The sequence below is a fragment of the Lactuca serriola genome, chromosome 4 (assembly GCF_051521515.1).
Source record: "Lactuca serriola cultivar US96UC23 chromosome 4, Lser_US96UC23_V15, whole genome shotgun sequence".
In the NCBI taxonomy this organism is placed as follows: domain Eukaryota; kingdom Viridiplantae; phylum Streptophyta; class Magnoliopsida; order Asterales; family Asteraceae; genus Lactuca; species Lactuca serriola.
Window position 1 is genome coordinate 270743517 of NC_136411.1, and position 15412 is coordinate 270758928.

The 15412-nt window shown below is 32.9% G+C and overlaps 3 protein-coding genes across 4 annotated transcripts; 1 reads left to right on the forward strand and 2 right to left on the reverse strand.

Moving 5' to 3' along the window:
• Window positions 1-269: 269 nt before the first annotated feature.
• Window positions 270-6891, reverse strand: LOC145097032 (uncharacterized). 2 transcript variants are annotated; one of them, XM_079034508.1, is made up of 5 exons: window positions 6398-6891; window positions 6270-6316; window positions 5584-5665; window positions 3941-5386; window positions 270-3867 (listed from the first exon to the last, which is right to left on the reverse strand). In XM_079034508.1, the coding sequence occupies exon 5, from the start codon at window positions 2803-2805 to the stop codon at window positions 526-528; it is 2280 nt and encodes a 759-aa protein (XP_078890634.1). In that variant the 5' UTR covers window positions 2806-3867; window positions 3941-5386; window positions 5584-5665; window positions 6270-6316; window positions 6398-6891; the 3' UTR covers window positions 270-525. The 2 variants fall into 2 exon arrangements, with proteins under 2 accessions (XP_078890634.1, XP_078890632.1); XM_079034506.1 differs by having other exon boundaries at window positions 6264-6316.
• Window positions 2896-5078, reverse strand: LOC145099343 (uncharacterized). Its single transcript, XM_079036929.1, has 4 exons — window positions 4173-5078; window positions 3941-4064; window positions 2999-3867; window positions 2896-2913 (listed from the first exon to the last, which is right to left on the reverse strand). Exons 1-4 carry the CDS (start codon window positions 5076-5078, stop codon window positions 2896-2898), a joined length of 1917 nt encoding a protein of 638 aa, XP_078893055.1.
• Window positions 6892-9429: 2538 nt separating the features above from the next.
• Window positions 9430-10227, forward strand: LOC145099344 (uncharacterized). Its single transcript, XM_079036930.1, has one exon. It carries the CDS (start codon window positions 9430-9432, stop codon window positions 10225-10227), a length of 798 nt encoding a protein of 265 aa, XP_078893056.1.
• The last annotated feature ends 5185 nt before the right edge of the window (window positions 10228-15412 follow it).

Here is a 15412-nt window from a genome sequence, read left to right on the forward strand (position 1 = left end):
AAACAGAAAAGTGGTACTTATATGATTTTAGTAAAAAAGAATTTTAAAAAAATTCCCCTCTGGTTGCTAGTGGCAATAAGTAGAAAACAGCAATGTACTTAAAAAAACATTTTAGGCCATTCTTTTTCAACAAAATGTGTCCCACCAACCCTTTGAAACTTCATATCTCCATCAACCTACATGAAGGAGAAATCTAAACCTTTATTATTTGGAAATGAAGACAAATTCAAAAAAAGAAGTTACCTTTTATCATTTTAGCCCAAAAAAAATTGTGGTTGCTAGTCAGTCCTGCCAAAAAAACAATTGAAATGGACATTAAAAGGTTACTAATTGTTTAAAAAGAAAAAGAAAAAGAAAAAGTCAGTTTACAGACAAATACATATAGATATATTTGACGTTACTTTGATCATCAATGAAAAGGAATTGAGAGATGTTTTTTATCTGTGGTTGCTAGTCAGAGCTGTAAATAAACAAATTAAAATTGACATTAACAACTTATTTACTGTTGAAAAGAGAAGCCATCTGTCAATTTACAGACACATACATGTGGACATGTTTGGCATATTGTAATACTTCTTGATATACAATATTTTTTGTTTTGTTGGTGTCTGAAGAATACAAAGGATGGTTGATGAGAACTTTGACATTTTCGATTCTTTTGGCACGAGATAGGGCAACATATAGTTGTCCATGTGAAAATACTGGCTCCTTAAGGTATACACCTACAAAGTCTAGTGTTTGGCCTTGTGCTTTGTTGATAGTCATTGCGAAACACAGCCTAATTGGAAATTGAATTCTTTTGAAGGAAACCGTATATTCTTTGCCTGTAGGTGGTTGTAATGGAATCCTGTGTATAAAGACCTCTTTACCAGCAAAATCTCCAAATGCTATTTCCGCACGAATTACATTCCTGTTGAAGTCTTTGCAAAATAGTCTTGTACCATTGCATAATCCTTCGGTAGGATTCATGTTTCGCAACAATATAATAGGTGCATTTTTCTTTAAAACAAGTCTATGTGGTGGCATACCATTAGGAGTTAAAGAATGAAGTAGATCTTCATAATGTCCCTGGTCGTTTACATCAAGAGTTTCATCAAAACTATTATACTCTATTTCTTCTCCTGGGAACTTCTGAATCAAGACATCATTGATTTCACTAACAAAAGCATTTTTCGTTGTCAAAATAGCTCGGTTGAAGGACGAAGGCACACTGGAAGATTTACCAAAAATACTTGGGTAAACATATTCAATGAGAAGATTTAAGGCATCCTTCTGATTGTTACTCTCTATGATCATTGCTGCAGGAATAGTGACAACATCATCATGTTTAGAACTCTCTTCGCCGTCGCCTAACCTTAATAGAAATTCAGTAAATTTTGGATCTAGTAATGCTCTCATGTTTTGTTTCAGCTGCAGTATACATAGTGACGGCCACAAAAAAGAGTTAGTAAGACAAGCAGCAATTGTTTCAGATTTGCTCCCTTTTCGAACAACCGGTAATGTCTGCCTAAAATCTCCACCAAGAACAACCACTTTGCCACCAAAAATTTCACTTGAGTTCATAAGATCTTGTAGCAAACCATCTAAAGCTTCTATTGCAGACCGTTTTGCCATCGGAGCTTCGTCCCAAATAATCAACTTAGAGCTCTTAATCAAATTAGCCAAAGAACATTGCTTACTAATTCTACAATGCATTCCATCAGACAGATCCAATGGAATTTTAAATCTAGAATGCGCGGTTCTGCCCCTTGGAAGTAAGGATGCAGCAATTCCTGATGTTGCTGTGGCTAAAGCAATTTGTCCTTCTGATCTGATCTTTGCTAGCAAAGCTCTGTAGAGAAAAGTTTTGCCTGTACCTCCTGGTCCATCAACAAAGAATGCCCCACTTTTCTTGCAATCCACTGCTCCAATGATTTTATCAAATGCAACTTTCTGTTTTTCATTGAGATTGTGTATTGCTTGTAAATCAGCCTCACATACAACAATACTCTTTTCTGCTCTTATTTCTCTTCTTTCATCTTCCAAATCATCATATGAAAAGTCAGGAGGCAAGACATCAAACTCATTAAGTTGTCTTCCTATTGATTGTAAGAACGCGTTTACTTGCTGAAATGCACATCTAGTAGCTTCTTTACGCGTGTACTGATCACACTGTATAAGATCTTCCAACATCGAATCTTCAAAAGATACCCACAGTTGGCGGGGATTGTTTGGAGTCGTGTAAACAAGTAACGTTGCAAAAAGTCTCCGTAGTTCGTACGGCATGTTGAACACCGATGCCTCTTGGAGACATAACTGTTGACTGTTATCATCAATTAAATATCCATGAACCAATGCAGATTCTCGAAATGTGGCAACCTGAACTCCATTAAAAACCTTAAGATCTTCATATGATTTAGGACAACGAATTTTCAATAAAAGCATCCTCAGATAATATCTTTCACCTTCACTTGGATGGGCAACCACTATACGCCCTATTGAATTATCTTGTTGCCTAGGTATCCAAACCTTTTTGTTCGACTTCCACACAAAATGATCAAGAAATTGGACGTATGTTAAATTTAAACTTTGTTCAAATCGGTCCGTTCTATTTTTAACAAAAAACTCGGTCAACATTGTCTTTCTTTTATCAGCATTTTCAACAATATTCTTCAAACGTTCTCTCTTTTTAAATGTGATTGGCTGAAAATTCTCCAAATGAAGAGGCAAATGAATAACGGTTGGTTTAATTTCACCCATCGAAAATCCGCCATGCTCCTTCAGGTGGGGATATCTATCTACCTGCTTGAAACCGATCAATCTCATTTATGGATTCATCATCATCTTTTGAAGAAACAACAAAACTGGTTTTATCACATCCTTTGCATATGTACTTATATATGTATTTTACAGCTTTTATTGTGGAACATATTTCTATATTTACATGACAATCAAACTTACAAAGTAAATATGGGTTATATGGAACAATCCATCTGTTGTCGAGCTCAGCACCTCTCACCATAACTTTAACTCCGTTGCCACGTCTTCTGTAAGAAGGATATGCATCATCACCTTGAGTTGTTTGAGATGAAAAATCTCTTGGATAGAAATTCTTACAAGTTCCCATTTTTTTCATACAAACATTGTCTGGATTAAGGGAACAACATGGACCGTGAAACATATGTTTCACTACCATCCTAAATAGATGAGGATTTGCATTTTTATCCGGTATTTCAGCACAAACTATCTCATCATATTCTTCTGTGTGGTGCATCTTATAGTGTGGTGCAAGTATAAGCAAAAAATGAGCATGCGGCAGACCTCTTTTTTGGAACTCCACAACATAAGTGTATGCGACAACCTTTCCAAATATTTCTTTTTTGAAGATTTCATCTTTAAATTGCTGAAGCTTTGCATGGAATACTCTAACAATCAAATCGGCCCTATTTTGTGTTTCCTCATGAGGCATCAAGTGTTGTTTTATTTCAAGCCAATTAGGGTTACATGTCAAAGTTAGGAAAATATCTGGCTTTCCAAATTTTTGTACGAGTGCCATAGCATCAATGTACCTACGTCTCATATTTCTCGGACCACCAATAAAATTTGCTGGTAGAATGACTCTCTTCCCAATAGATGAAGCATTTGTTTCCCCACTTGCCATTGCGTCCACCACCCCTTGAAGGAATTCTTGTCGTAACTCTTGTTGTTGTGTTCTGTAGAAAGCTAATCTTTGTGTCTCTAATTTAACATAATCGTCAACTATATATTGTTGTAACAAACGACCAAAAAGCAATGAGCAAGATTTATCATTTCTGCGTATCTGAAGCTTATAGGCATAATATTCCCTTATCGAAACACATTTGGAAGTCTCTAGACTGCGTCCCAAAACTGTGACAACAGAGAAATACAATAAGTACAAATAAAACAAAGAAACACAATATGAGAAAAAGGTATTTCATACCACTCTCTTCCATATCCAGTAGTTCATCAACATTTGTAGCAGCCCAGGGTGAGATGAGTGTTTCTGCCTCAGAAATAACTTTTCCTCTTTTCATCCTTTGGGAAGCAGTTTTTTTCGGAATATGCTGATGTCAACCAAGTTCTCCAAACGGAAACATTAAAGGACACTGTAACGGATCATAGCAGCCATAATAATATTGAACAGTTCTGGACTGATCACTATGTGTTTTCACTTCAATGTTCCTCTGACCTTGTTCCCCATTGTCTTCGCCTTCGACCCAAAGAGCAGCTACTTGTGAAACATCCTGTTTGTTATACACCCGTTGATCTTGTCCGGGGATAGTCTTAAGAATAATCTTGTATTCAGCAAAACATGGAACATCTCTTAAATTGCTGAAAAACCGTGCATAAGGATTTTGTTGCAGATAGGCCATACATATTGCAATTAACTCTTTAGATAACCGTGGAGAAGATATAAATCGGTTTTCTATTTCATTTTCAGTGTCATGAAAATACAGTTGAAGATTTTTGGCACTTTTCTCATCAAGTTGTAAATCATTGAGAAAATGATAGACCTGACCCTGTACTCTGAAAGTATATATACCCATATTTCTTTTTGACAGATCATTGTCGGCCCTAACACCAAATGAAGTAAATGCAAAATGATTATTATATGTTCTAATATACGTCCTAAAAGATTTTGAAAGGTCAGACGTAGAAGTCAACAAATTCTGCATCATAGACGGGAGTTCATTAGTTGATAAAACAATTCGCCCTTCTAAACAGCAAAAGTTCGATGTTTCTGAATAAAATTTCATGGCACCACAATAAGAGCAACATAAAACATCAGGAAGAATATCAGCACTCGAAATAACCTGTCGTAGGAGATGTTTTCCTTTTGTCATGTTCATAGGAGGAGGAAGTAAAGTTCTTACAACTGTTTTGGTGGATGAAAATTGTCTATTGCCAATACTCTTAAGTCTTTTTCTTTTCCACTTTATAATGGCTTCTTTTCTGTACTGTTTCTTAAATCCTAAAGTACAAGCAACCATATCCAACTTTTCAACTATTTTTTCAAGACGACCACTATTTTTTTTCCATTTCAGAATGGCTTTTCTCCTATACTCTTTTTTAGTCATAAAAAAAGTGCAGCCCCTCATGATATTAAAAGTGATTACTACCACTGAAATTTGGAAGTTTTATCACACAGATCGACATAAAGTAGTAAAATAACTGGTACATAGGAGAACATCTTCAGTATTTTTCACAAGTGCAAAAAACAATATTATAAAAACTTCTAAAGAAAGTAATCGATACACAAAGCTTATAGAACTCGTCACTTCCTTTAAAAAACCTGAAACAGACTCTCGTTAAATATAAGCACAAAAACATCTTCAAACATCAACACACATTAGGCTTCTCATATTCTGTTGTTTGATACATAACCCTACAAAGTAAATACCACAGTAATAGAGTAAGATTGAAAAGAAAAATAAAATCAAAATAAAGTTGTCGACATTATTAGCAGTGTAATTTACTGTTTACATATTTAAAATTGATTTTGGTACATAAGTTCATTTATTCCAGTTTTGTTGCATGACATTATTAAAAAAAATAACAGAAAGAAGTAACAACCGTACACACCTTGGCAACTCCATTGATAAGAGCAGCTTCTGCTAATGGAACTTGGGCAGAAATTCTCTCCCCGACTGCTTTACCATGGACACTACATAAAATAAATTGGAAAAGAAAAGTAAGGATAACTATTTAAATTATAATATTACAAAAAAAAAACAAAGGAATCAACTATTCAAGCCTTAAAACTCTGTTTTTTGTTTAAGAGAGAGTCACTCTTGTAGAAATGAAAAGAAATTAAAAGACTATTTATGATAATTAGCTACTTTTACAATCCCAAAAAAATATAACACTTGCCTTTTGTGTTGTCCTAAGAAAATGCATTTTCTTTAAAATGATGGAGTAATTTTTTATCCAGATTTACTTTCTTGCCTTTTGTCCTAAGAAAATGCAACATTTTCAGCAGTAGTGTGTATGCTTGGAATGTAACAAAACTTTAAAATTGACTCCTAATGAAAACAACATGAGAATCGCAAATGAGTTTCTTAGGCAATATGAATTGTGATAAAGCTACATCCATATGATAACAGAGTTTAAATGGAGCTAGGGTTAACAAATTATGATAACTTTTTACCCAAAAACAGTTCTATACATAAAAGTATCACATAATCAAGGACTGAAATATACACAAACATTCAAATTTAAATTACCAAAAGTTAATTTGAAGATAAGAGAATAGATTACTTGACCTCAACCTTATTTGAGCAACTCCCAACTCTCTTCTGTGGAGAATTAGATGATCCTGAAATCAAAATCCCCCAAAAAAAACAAATTAATCAGTTAAAGGTTAAAAATTTAACATACCTAACTTTGAGAAACTTACTCAGTTGGTGTTATGACAACCCTTGTACAGTCACAATAGAAGAACGAAACCTTCAAGACGGAAGTAGATGGTGGTGAAGGTATGATTTCATGGGTGTGTGTGTGTATGAGAAAGAGAGAGAGAGAGAGAGAGAGAGAGAGAGAGAGAAGGCGCTGGTTGTGCTTATAGTCGCACCTCCAATTAAGGGCGGATGATCTTGAACATTGTCTCTGTAGTTGGGGATTTCATGGGTGTGTGTGTGTGTGTGAGAGAGAGAGAGAGAGAGAAGGCGCTGGTTGTGCTTATAATCGCACCTCCAATTAAGGGCGGATGATCTTGAACATTGTCTCTGTAGTTGGGGATTTGGTGAAACAGGAAAGAAAAAGAGAAGAGGGGATGGAGTGGCGGTGACAATTGCGATAGAAACCAGACCTGTGTTGAATAGGAGACGCTCTTCTCTTCGTCTTCAACCCTTTGACGGAGTGGTGAAAAGCAGAGAAAAACCCAAAAATTGGACTTCCAAATGATAATAGCGGTGGTGTATTGGGAGTTGGGAAAACATTGAAAGCGGTGGAGATAAAACGTGGAAAAGAAAAAGAAAGAGTTTTTTTTTTCTGAAATCTCCAATCCTACGCGCACAAGAAGAAAATTGAGTAATCTAGACGCGCCAAAAATAACCTATGCGTGTAAAGCACGAAGTACCCTCAACCAAAAAAGCTTTTTGTATATAATAATGATATATATATATATATATATATATATATATATATATATATATATATAATCAGTTATTTTATATTATTTTACTTTTTTTAACAATTTTTTGTTATGTTCATAGTTTTACGAAAAAGATGGCGAATTTTTACGAGGAAAACTTAAATGAAGGCAATGAATTCTTTATGGGGATATCACCGTTTTTCACCAAACGGGTATGATACTTATCATGATATTAATTTTTTTTAATCATTGTAATGTTCACTAGTTATTAACAGAGATTATTTGAATTTTAGGTGTTCTATTCTCTAAATGAGTTGATGGGATGGGTCCAAAACAAAGCATTTTCGCTTGGTTATGTCATTGTGAGAAGAAGATCAAAGACAAATGAAAACGGTGTGGTGTCTTATGTCACACTTATTTGTGATCGTGGTGGTGAATACAAAATTAAAGCAACAAGTAAAAATTCCGGCACAAAAAAAATCAATTGTCCATTTAAATTGGTAGGTTCGTATATAAAACAATTTGATGGTTGGACGTTGAGAGTGAAATGTGATCAACATAACCATCCACTTGCACAACATATGGAAGGACATGCTTATGCTAGACGGTTGAAAGAAAACGAAAAAAAGTTGGTGGCCGACTTGACAAGTCAGAATGTTGAACCACGCAACATACTCTCGATACTAAAAGAGCATGATGTGAATAATGTTTCTATACTCAAAACCATATACAATGCACAATACAAGCTTCGCTCGTCCCAGAACGATGGAAAAACTCCGATGCAGGTATAATATTTCAACAAGTATATTTTACATATAATTTATATATTGAATTTTTATTAATTAACGATATTTCAATGTAGGTTCTTATGGGAATTTTGAATGATAAAAAATTTGTTATCGAGTTTTCTGTAAATAATATTTCAAATGAATTGGAAAACCTGTTTTTCATTCATCCTCTGTCGTTAGATATATGGCAAGCATTTCCACACGTTTTGATTATTGATGCATCATACAAAACAAACAAATATGGTATGCCTTTTGTTGAGATTGTTGGAGTAACTTCAACCAACAAGACATTTAGCATTGCTTTTGCCTTTATCATTAACGAAAAGGAGGAAAGCTATAAGTGGGTGTTAACGTGTCTAAGGTTGACACTAGAAAAGTGCATGCAACCACGCTTTATAGTGACGGACAGAGAATTGGCATTGATGAATGCATGCCAACAAGTTTTCCCTTATGCAACTCGCTTACTTTGTCGATGGCACATTACCGAAAATATTAGAAAGCATTGTAAGGCGCTAATCCCATTGAAAGCTGAGTGGAAATCCTTTCATGCTATGTGGAGTATACTTGTTGAGTCTCCAACATGGACATCATACACTGAAAACTACAGAAAACTGCAGTCAATGTTAAGAGAACATCAAGGTACAATGCTACTTATTTTTTAATCACTTATTTATAAATTTAGAAGGCTTTTTATGTATAAATAACATTTATATAAATCCAGATGTCTTACAATATTTGGACGATGTTTGGTTAAACAAGTATAAGGAAATGTTTGTCTCTGTTTGGATTGATCAACATCTGAACTTTGGACAACGAACTAGTAGCAGAATTAAGGGCCAACATTCAGTGTTAAAGAAGTACTTACAAGAAAAAAATTATTCTTTAGCTAAATTTGTTGGTGCTATTGATCGGTTTGTGAAGTCTCAACTTACTGCAATAAATGAGAGTTTTGAAAAGAGCATGATTGTCTCCAAACACGAACACAGATTTTCGTGTTTCGACTTATTGCGGGGTAACATTTCACTTAAAGCTCTAGATATGCTTGTAGAGGAACTTCAACGGGTACATCAAGTTGACTCTTCAAACTGTGGTTGTAAACTACAAAATAGTTGTGGTTTACCATGTGCTTGCATGCTATCAGCGTACTTGAACTCCGGTGGGTACATTTGACAATTATTTTTTTTAATTTAAGTTATATATTGGTTGTTTATATATTAATGATATTTCAATGCAGGTGAGTGTATTCCATTGGAATCGATAGATGTATTCTGGAGAAAGCTTAAAATTTCACCATCAATTCCTATGGAAAATGAAGATATATGTGGTGATGGTAAATTTGAAATGTTTAAAGAAACCTACAATAAGCAACCGGAAGCTGTGAAAAAAAGCATGATGAGAAAGCTACTAGATATATTCCAGCCTAGTAAAACACACATTAGAGAACCCGCAATTCAAAAAAATACACGTGGACGACCAAGTTTGAAGAAATAAAAACAAAAACAAACTGATTCTATCAATCAAGCTCCTAGAAGACGCAACTTTTCAACCATGCCAAAATTTGTTGAGTTGAACAATAGGGAACCGGCAAGACATAGTTCATACATAACCACAATTCCAGACTTGAATGAAGTTCCAGACTTGAAAGAAGAGCCAGACTTGAATGAAATTCCAGACTTGAAGGAAGAGCCAGACTTGAATGAAATTCCATACTTGAAGGAAGAGCCTCAATCATGCTACAATCATCGACTAATAGATGAAATCCAAGTGATGTTTCATCCTTACATCACACATATACAAGATGTAGAGGGGGATGAAAACTGTGGATTTCGAGCAATATCTGTTTGTCTTGGGTATGGCGAGAATGACTGGCTCTATGTTCGACGTCAACTACTAGACGAGTTATTGAGTTCGTACGATGCATATGCTAGAGTTTTCACTGATGGAATCGGTGAACTATATACTTCGTTGGATTTCTTAGAATCACCGGCACCTAAAAGATACTGGTTACTTATGCCTGAAACAGGTATCCTCATTTCCAACAGATTTGGTGTAGTCCTTACTTTTTTAACCAACCAAGGCTCTCTCACTTTCTTTCCTCTTTGGAAAGGTCCGGAAGAATTTTTGTACCATCGCGTTATTACGATTTCACTTGTATATGGTAATCATTATGTGATGGTACAATTAGAAGGAGATTGTCCGCTGCCTACCATTTCAGCTTTCTGGATCCGCCACAAAGCCCCATGTGTAGCTGGATGGGAAACTATGTTCATGTCACGTCTAGAACTTTATAGACAACTAAAACCTTACAATCCTGAAACACCTTTTATAACTATAGAGGATTGTTAGAGGGTATTAATTTTCTCTCGAATTATGCATTTATGTATTCATGAAGGATTGCTAATGCTATTGTTTTTTGCATCATATTTTTGTTTTTATGTATTAATTTATATTTAATTATTAAATAATATACAAATATATATATATATATATATATATATATATATATATATGTTATTAATCTATATTAATTAAAAATAAATAATTAATCATTTATACCATTTCAGCTTTCTGGATCTGCCACAAAGCCCCATGTGCAGCTGGATGGGAAACTATGTTCATGTCACGTCTAGAACTTTATAGACAACTGAAACCTTACAATCCTGAAACACCTTTTATAACTATAGAGGATTGTTAGAGGGTATTAATTTTCTCTCGAATTATGCATTTATGTATTCATGAAGGATTGCTAATGCTATTTTTTTTGCATCATATTTTTGTTTTTATGTATTAATTTATATTTAATTATTAAATAATATACAAATATATATATATATATATATATATATATATATATATATGTTATTAATCTATATTAATTAAAAATAAATAATTAATCATTTATATTTAATTTTTATATATATATATATATATATATATATATATATATATATGTTCTAATTACTCCAAAAAAAATATTAATATTCAAGCATAAAATGAAAAAGAAAAGAAAAATAAAAAGTAAATAAAATAAAAATAAAAAGAAGGCACATAAATTAAAGAAAAACAAAAAGTTAGGTATATAAACTTCAATATAAAAAGACATTGTTGACTTTTTTTTTATTAGGGTGTTTTTTTAGTATAGGTTGTGTTTTTAGTAAATGGGGGTGTTTATTTAGCCATTCCCTTTATTATACCCAAACAAAAAGAAAATAGAAAATCATAGTAAAAAACAACATAAATCGATTAAATATAAGGAGAGGTCATTATTCACCATAGGGGTCATCCACGAATTTATTACGGATTTATAGACCTCTGGAAGTATTTTATATGATTTATTGCCCTATTTTATTGCATTAATTATAATAATTCGAGAAAAATGAATTATATTCTGGAAATTTACAGAGAATCTTATTTTGTTTATGAGAATTTGGGAAAAATCGGATTTGGTTAGAAAATGATTTTTAGATATTTATTTGGAAATAAATCTTTCATTAACATATTTGAAAGCTTTTTAACGACAAACTTTGATCATCAAGCATCTAAGCTTGAAGATCATCACATGCATGTTGTTTTGAAGACCATACATGAGTTTGAAATGTTCAAAAATCGTTTTTGATAGAAAACTTTGGATGCATGTGGGGATTTTCCACCAAAACGTGTAGAAAAGTGCATTTTCATTGTTTTAACTTAGGTTTAGGTCCTTGGATTTCACCATTTACAACATGCATGTTGTTTTTGGGTGAAATCCTACCACCATAATCATCAAAACCGTGAGTAGGTGCAAATATTGATGATTTTACAATAGAATGGAGTAGAAGATGGAGAAAATCCATGAAAACAAGTAAAAGTTGAAGGAAAAGAGAAGGAAAATGAATGATTTTTGGGTTTACCTTTAAGAACACCTCAAGATGATTAAGATTTAGAGTTCATGGTGTGTTCTATGACCTATTTTTTGGAGAATTTCGTGGTTGAGGGAGAGAGGAAGAGAGAATAGAGAGAAAATGAAGTGAGGGAGTGTGAGAGAGAAAGAGATGGAGTTGGTGAGTGAAATTGATTAATGACTTGGGAAAATGGTGTATTGGGAAGAGGAGGAGGGTCTTGGGAGAGGGGAGTCCGACTTTGGAGTGGAGAGAGGGTCTCCCTCGCTTAAATTTTATAAAATATAACTTTATTTTATAAAAATATCAAGTTTTTATAAAACATGCACCTTATTCTAAATTTTCCTTCACAAAACCTTGATTTTTGGCTTAGAAAATAAGGTTAAATACTAATGACTTCAATTTTTTTGGTTATATTTTACTAAATTGAGTTATTTTAAATTGATATTATATAGTCCATACCAAATTTATGGATTTTTAGGTGTTAAAGTTTATAAATTTGAGTTTTTAGGGCATTTAGGGTTTTTGAGAGTTTGTAAGTCTTTGGATATCAAAATTAATTAAATTTTGAAACTTCAAACTATTTTAGAGTTTCATAACTCTTAGTCAAGTTCGAAATAATGTTTGTAATATTTTTTTTCTTTTATCGGCTTATTGGCATTTTATGTAGTGATTCCGAGATTCAAGCGAAATTGAGGAATCAAGTATACTAGTCCTACTCTTCAACTTTGACTTAAGCTTCTATGTGACTTTGACCTAATTTCTATCACTAGGTCAACTGCATGATGTGTGTATATGATTCATGAAATGGTGTTCAAGTCAAAGAGTGACCCTAATATAGATAGTCACTACAGCTCAGTAGATGTAGCATTCACATATCAATGTGAAATCTAAGTACACTATCCATTGATTCTAATTGTTTCCAAGTTTCTAGTATGTTATAACTTAGCTTCTAGTTACTAAGTCTAGTATGTGTAGCGCCTATATGTGCAACTAAGTCTAGTTAAATCTAGAACCGACTCGAATTTTGACGGTTGTCACAGTCTCCCCCGGTTGAAAGAATTTCGTCCCGAAATTCAATTTGTGACACATTCTATTAGAACTCAGCCGAATACAGTTGTATAACTGGAGAGGTGGTGACTTGAAGAGCTCTTTGATTATTTTGGGTTTATTTCCTCAAAGAAGAGCCCAATTCTTTAGCTATAATCAAATTAAGGTTTCCCTAATTCGAGTTCTACAGTCTAGATTGCGAGAAATTAGGATCATGGAAATCATGATCCAACCATAGCGACCTATTCGAAAAAGATCATCTAGTTAGATATTATCTGAATTAAGAGAGCTGTATAAGTTTTGCTGAAGCACCCACTGCACTGAGCGTTAAATCCGCATTGAAGCTTAAGTCGTATTCTAAATCGACACTAAGTGTAAATTCGTCACCTAATAAAGAAGAGGTTAGGAACAATTTGTTCACTTCTGGGTTGGCTACTACATCTGAAAAAGATATATTTTGAAATAAGAAGGGGTAGCACGAATGAAAGAGAAGCGATTGAGGGTAAGTTCCTAAAAATAAGTACTAAGGTTAGGCAACGAAGTTTTGGTACATCTCCAATGTAAAGGCTATTTAAGTGTCGTCTACAAAATAAGTCACGAAATGATTGAGGATCTCCGAGGCTATAATTACTACTACGGTTACTCCTACAATAGTAGAACTATATTCGAAGAATATATATATTTAGAGAGTCAATGTTGCAAATGGAGGCGATTAAATCAGATTGTGCAGATAGCATTTTAAGTGTTTTAGAAGTGATAAGTAATCTCACTGTTATTAAAAATATGGGATAATTCCAAGAGAATGAAGATACATGTGTGGCAATAAAATGAAGTAGTAAATAACAAAGAGATTAATAAATGTTAAAGGTTAAGTCATCAATGAGGGAATTTATATAGAAATATTCATATTAAACTTTTGAGAAATTGTCCAATTGTCTAAGTCAGGACAAATTCAAGTTTAAGAGGAGTCGGAATACTTATGAATACAAGTTTGAGAGCTTAGGAACTTACTGAAAATTGCAAAGTAAAATACTATTTTAAGAAAGGTGTAAAAATATCGATCATTGAAAATAGTGGATTCTTAATTTAGTGTTTCTACAAAAACAATCATTTAGAGAATATATAATAGTAAAATTCAAGACTTTTGATGTATTTAAAGAAAAGAAGAAGCATAAGAAAATGTATTCTTTCACATATATTTTAGGGATTTAGATAAATGATAAGAACAATGGTATTCTTCTTGTGTATTAATTGTAAGAAAAATACAATGAAAATTACATTTTAAATCAAGTTTCCGAATCTAGAACGAAAGAGCAATGTAAATAAGGATCACTTGTTTATGGCAGATTTCAAAATAAAAACAAGATGTATATGGTAAAAGGCGTAATTGAATATATCAAAGTTGACTAAATCAAAATTATGCCTCACAATTATACACGTATTAATCGCTCAAAACGAAAGGGTAGACTTCTAGTCTATATGTGTACGAACATGGTACCAAGAGAAGCAAAATAGATAGAAACAAAGTTAGACAATGTATTATGTTAATATTATGGCGTGCGAGATCTAAAATCAGAAGGAGAGCGAGAAATAAAGTTTGGGGGAAAGAAAAAAAAAAGAAGGTAGCAGCGACAATGATTGTTATTGTTAAAATTATAAGAACAATACCTATAGGTAGATTAAAACCAAGTTGAGATATATTTCAAACTTCAATATGTGATGTATACTGATAATTAAATATAAATGAAGAAGTTTTAAAGTGTTTTCTAAGGTTTGCTAAAAATTCACGAGTTATCTATTAAGTTAAACTCCATTTGTGAAAAAGAAGAAACACTAAAACTTGTAATTGAAAATATGACAGTTTTGACCTTTTTGACTGGGGTCCAGCAATGGTTAAAATGGATAAGGTAAAGACTTAACATATTTAGATGAATAATTGTGCATTGTCAAAAGTACGTTGCTGGAAATTTAAAAGTAAACACTAAGTTTTGCAATGCTGTAAGTTTTATAAACACTGATTATAAAACTAATATGAAATAAAATAAACAAATGATGTGTGTTGGAAATTTAGGAATTAGAGATATCTTAGAAACGTGTTTGAAGTAGAAAGTTGTGAAAATATCATGTTGGGATTCAAGAAAACACATTAAAGTAAGTACAATGCCTAGATGAGAAAGTAGTCAAAAGACTTAAAACAAAAGTGGTTTGAAGATCCCATGAAGCTTTTACACATACTATGAACTTTAATGTCATATGTTTAAGTTTTATAGCATAGAGTTTAAACACTTTTACAAAAGAAAATGTTTCTAAGTTTTTCAAAAACATGTCAAAATGGTAAGCAAGGTTTAAAATGGTTTATATGCCCTTAAAAGCACATCTATCCATTGAAATGGATTTGAAATGAAATTGAAATAGCAAGGTTAAAACCAATAATGGTTAAATTGAGTTTTGAAGAAAAGTGTTAAGTTAAAGCAAGTTGTCAAAGGAGTTTTAGCGAGAATATTGCTTACATTGTTAGGAAAGGTCTAGTAAGTTGTATGAAGTGGTTATACCGTATTTTATCAATGATAAATAAAACCGATGAAACGAATTAACTTTTTGAT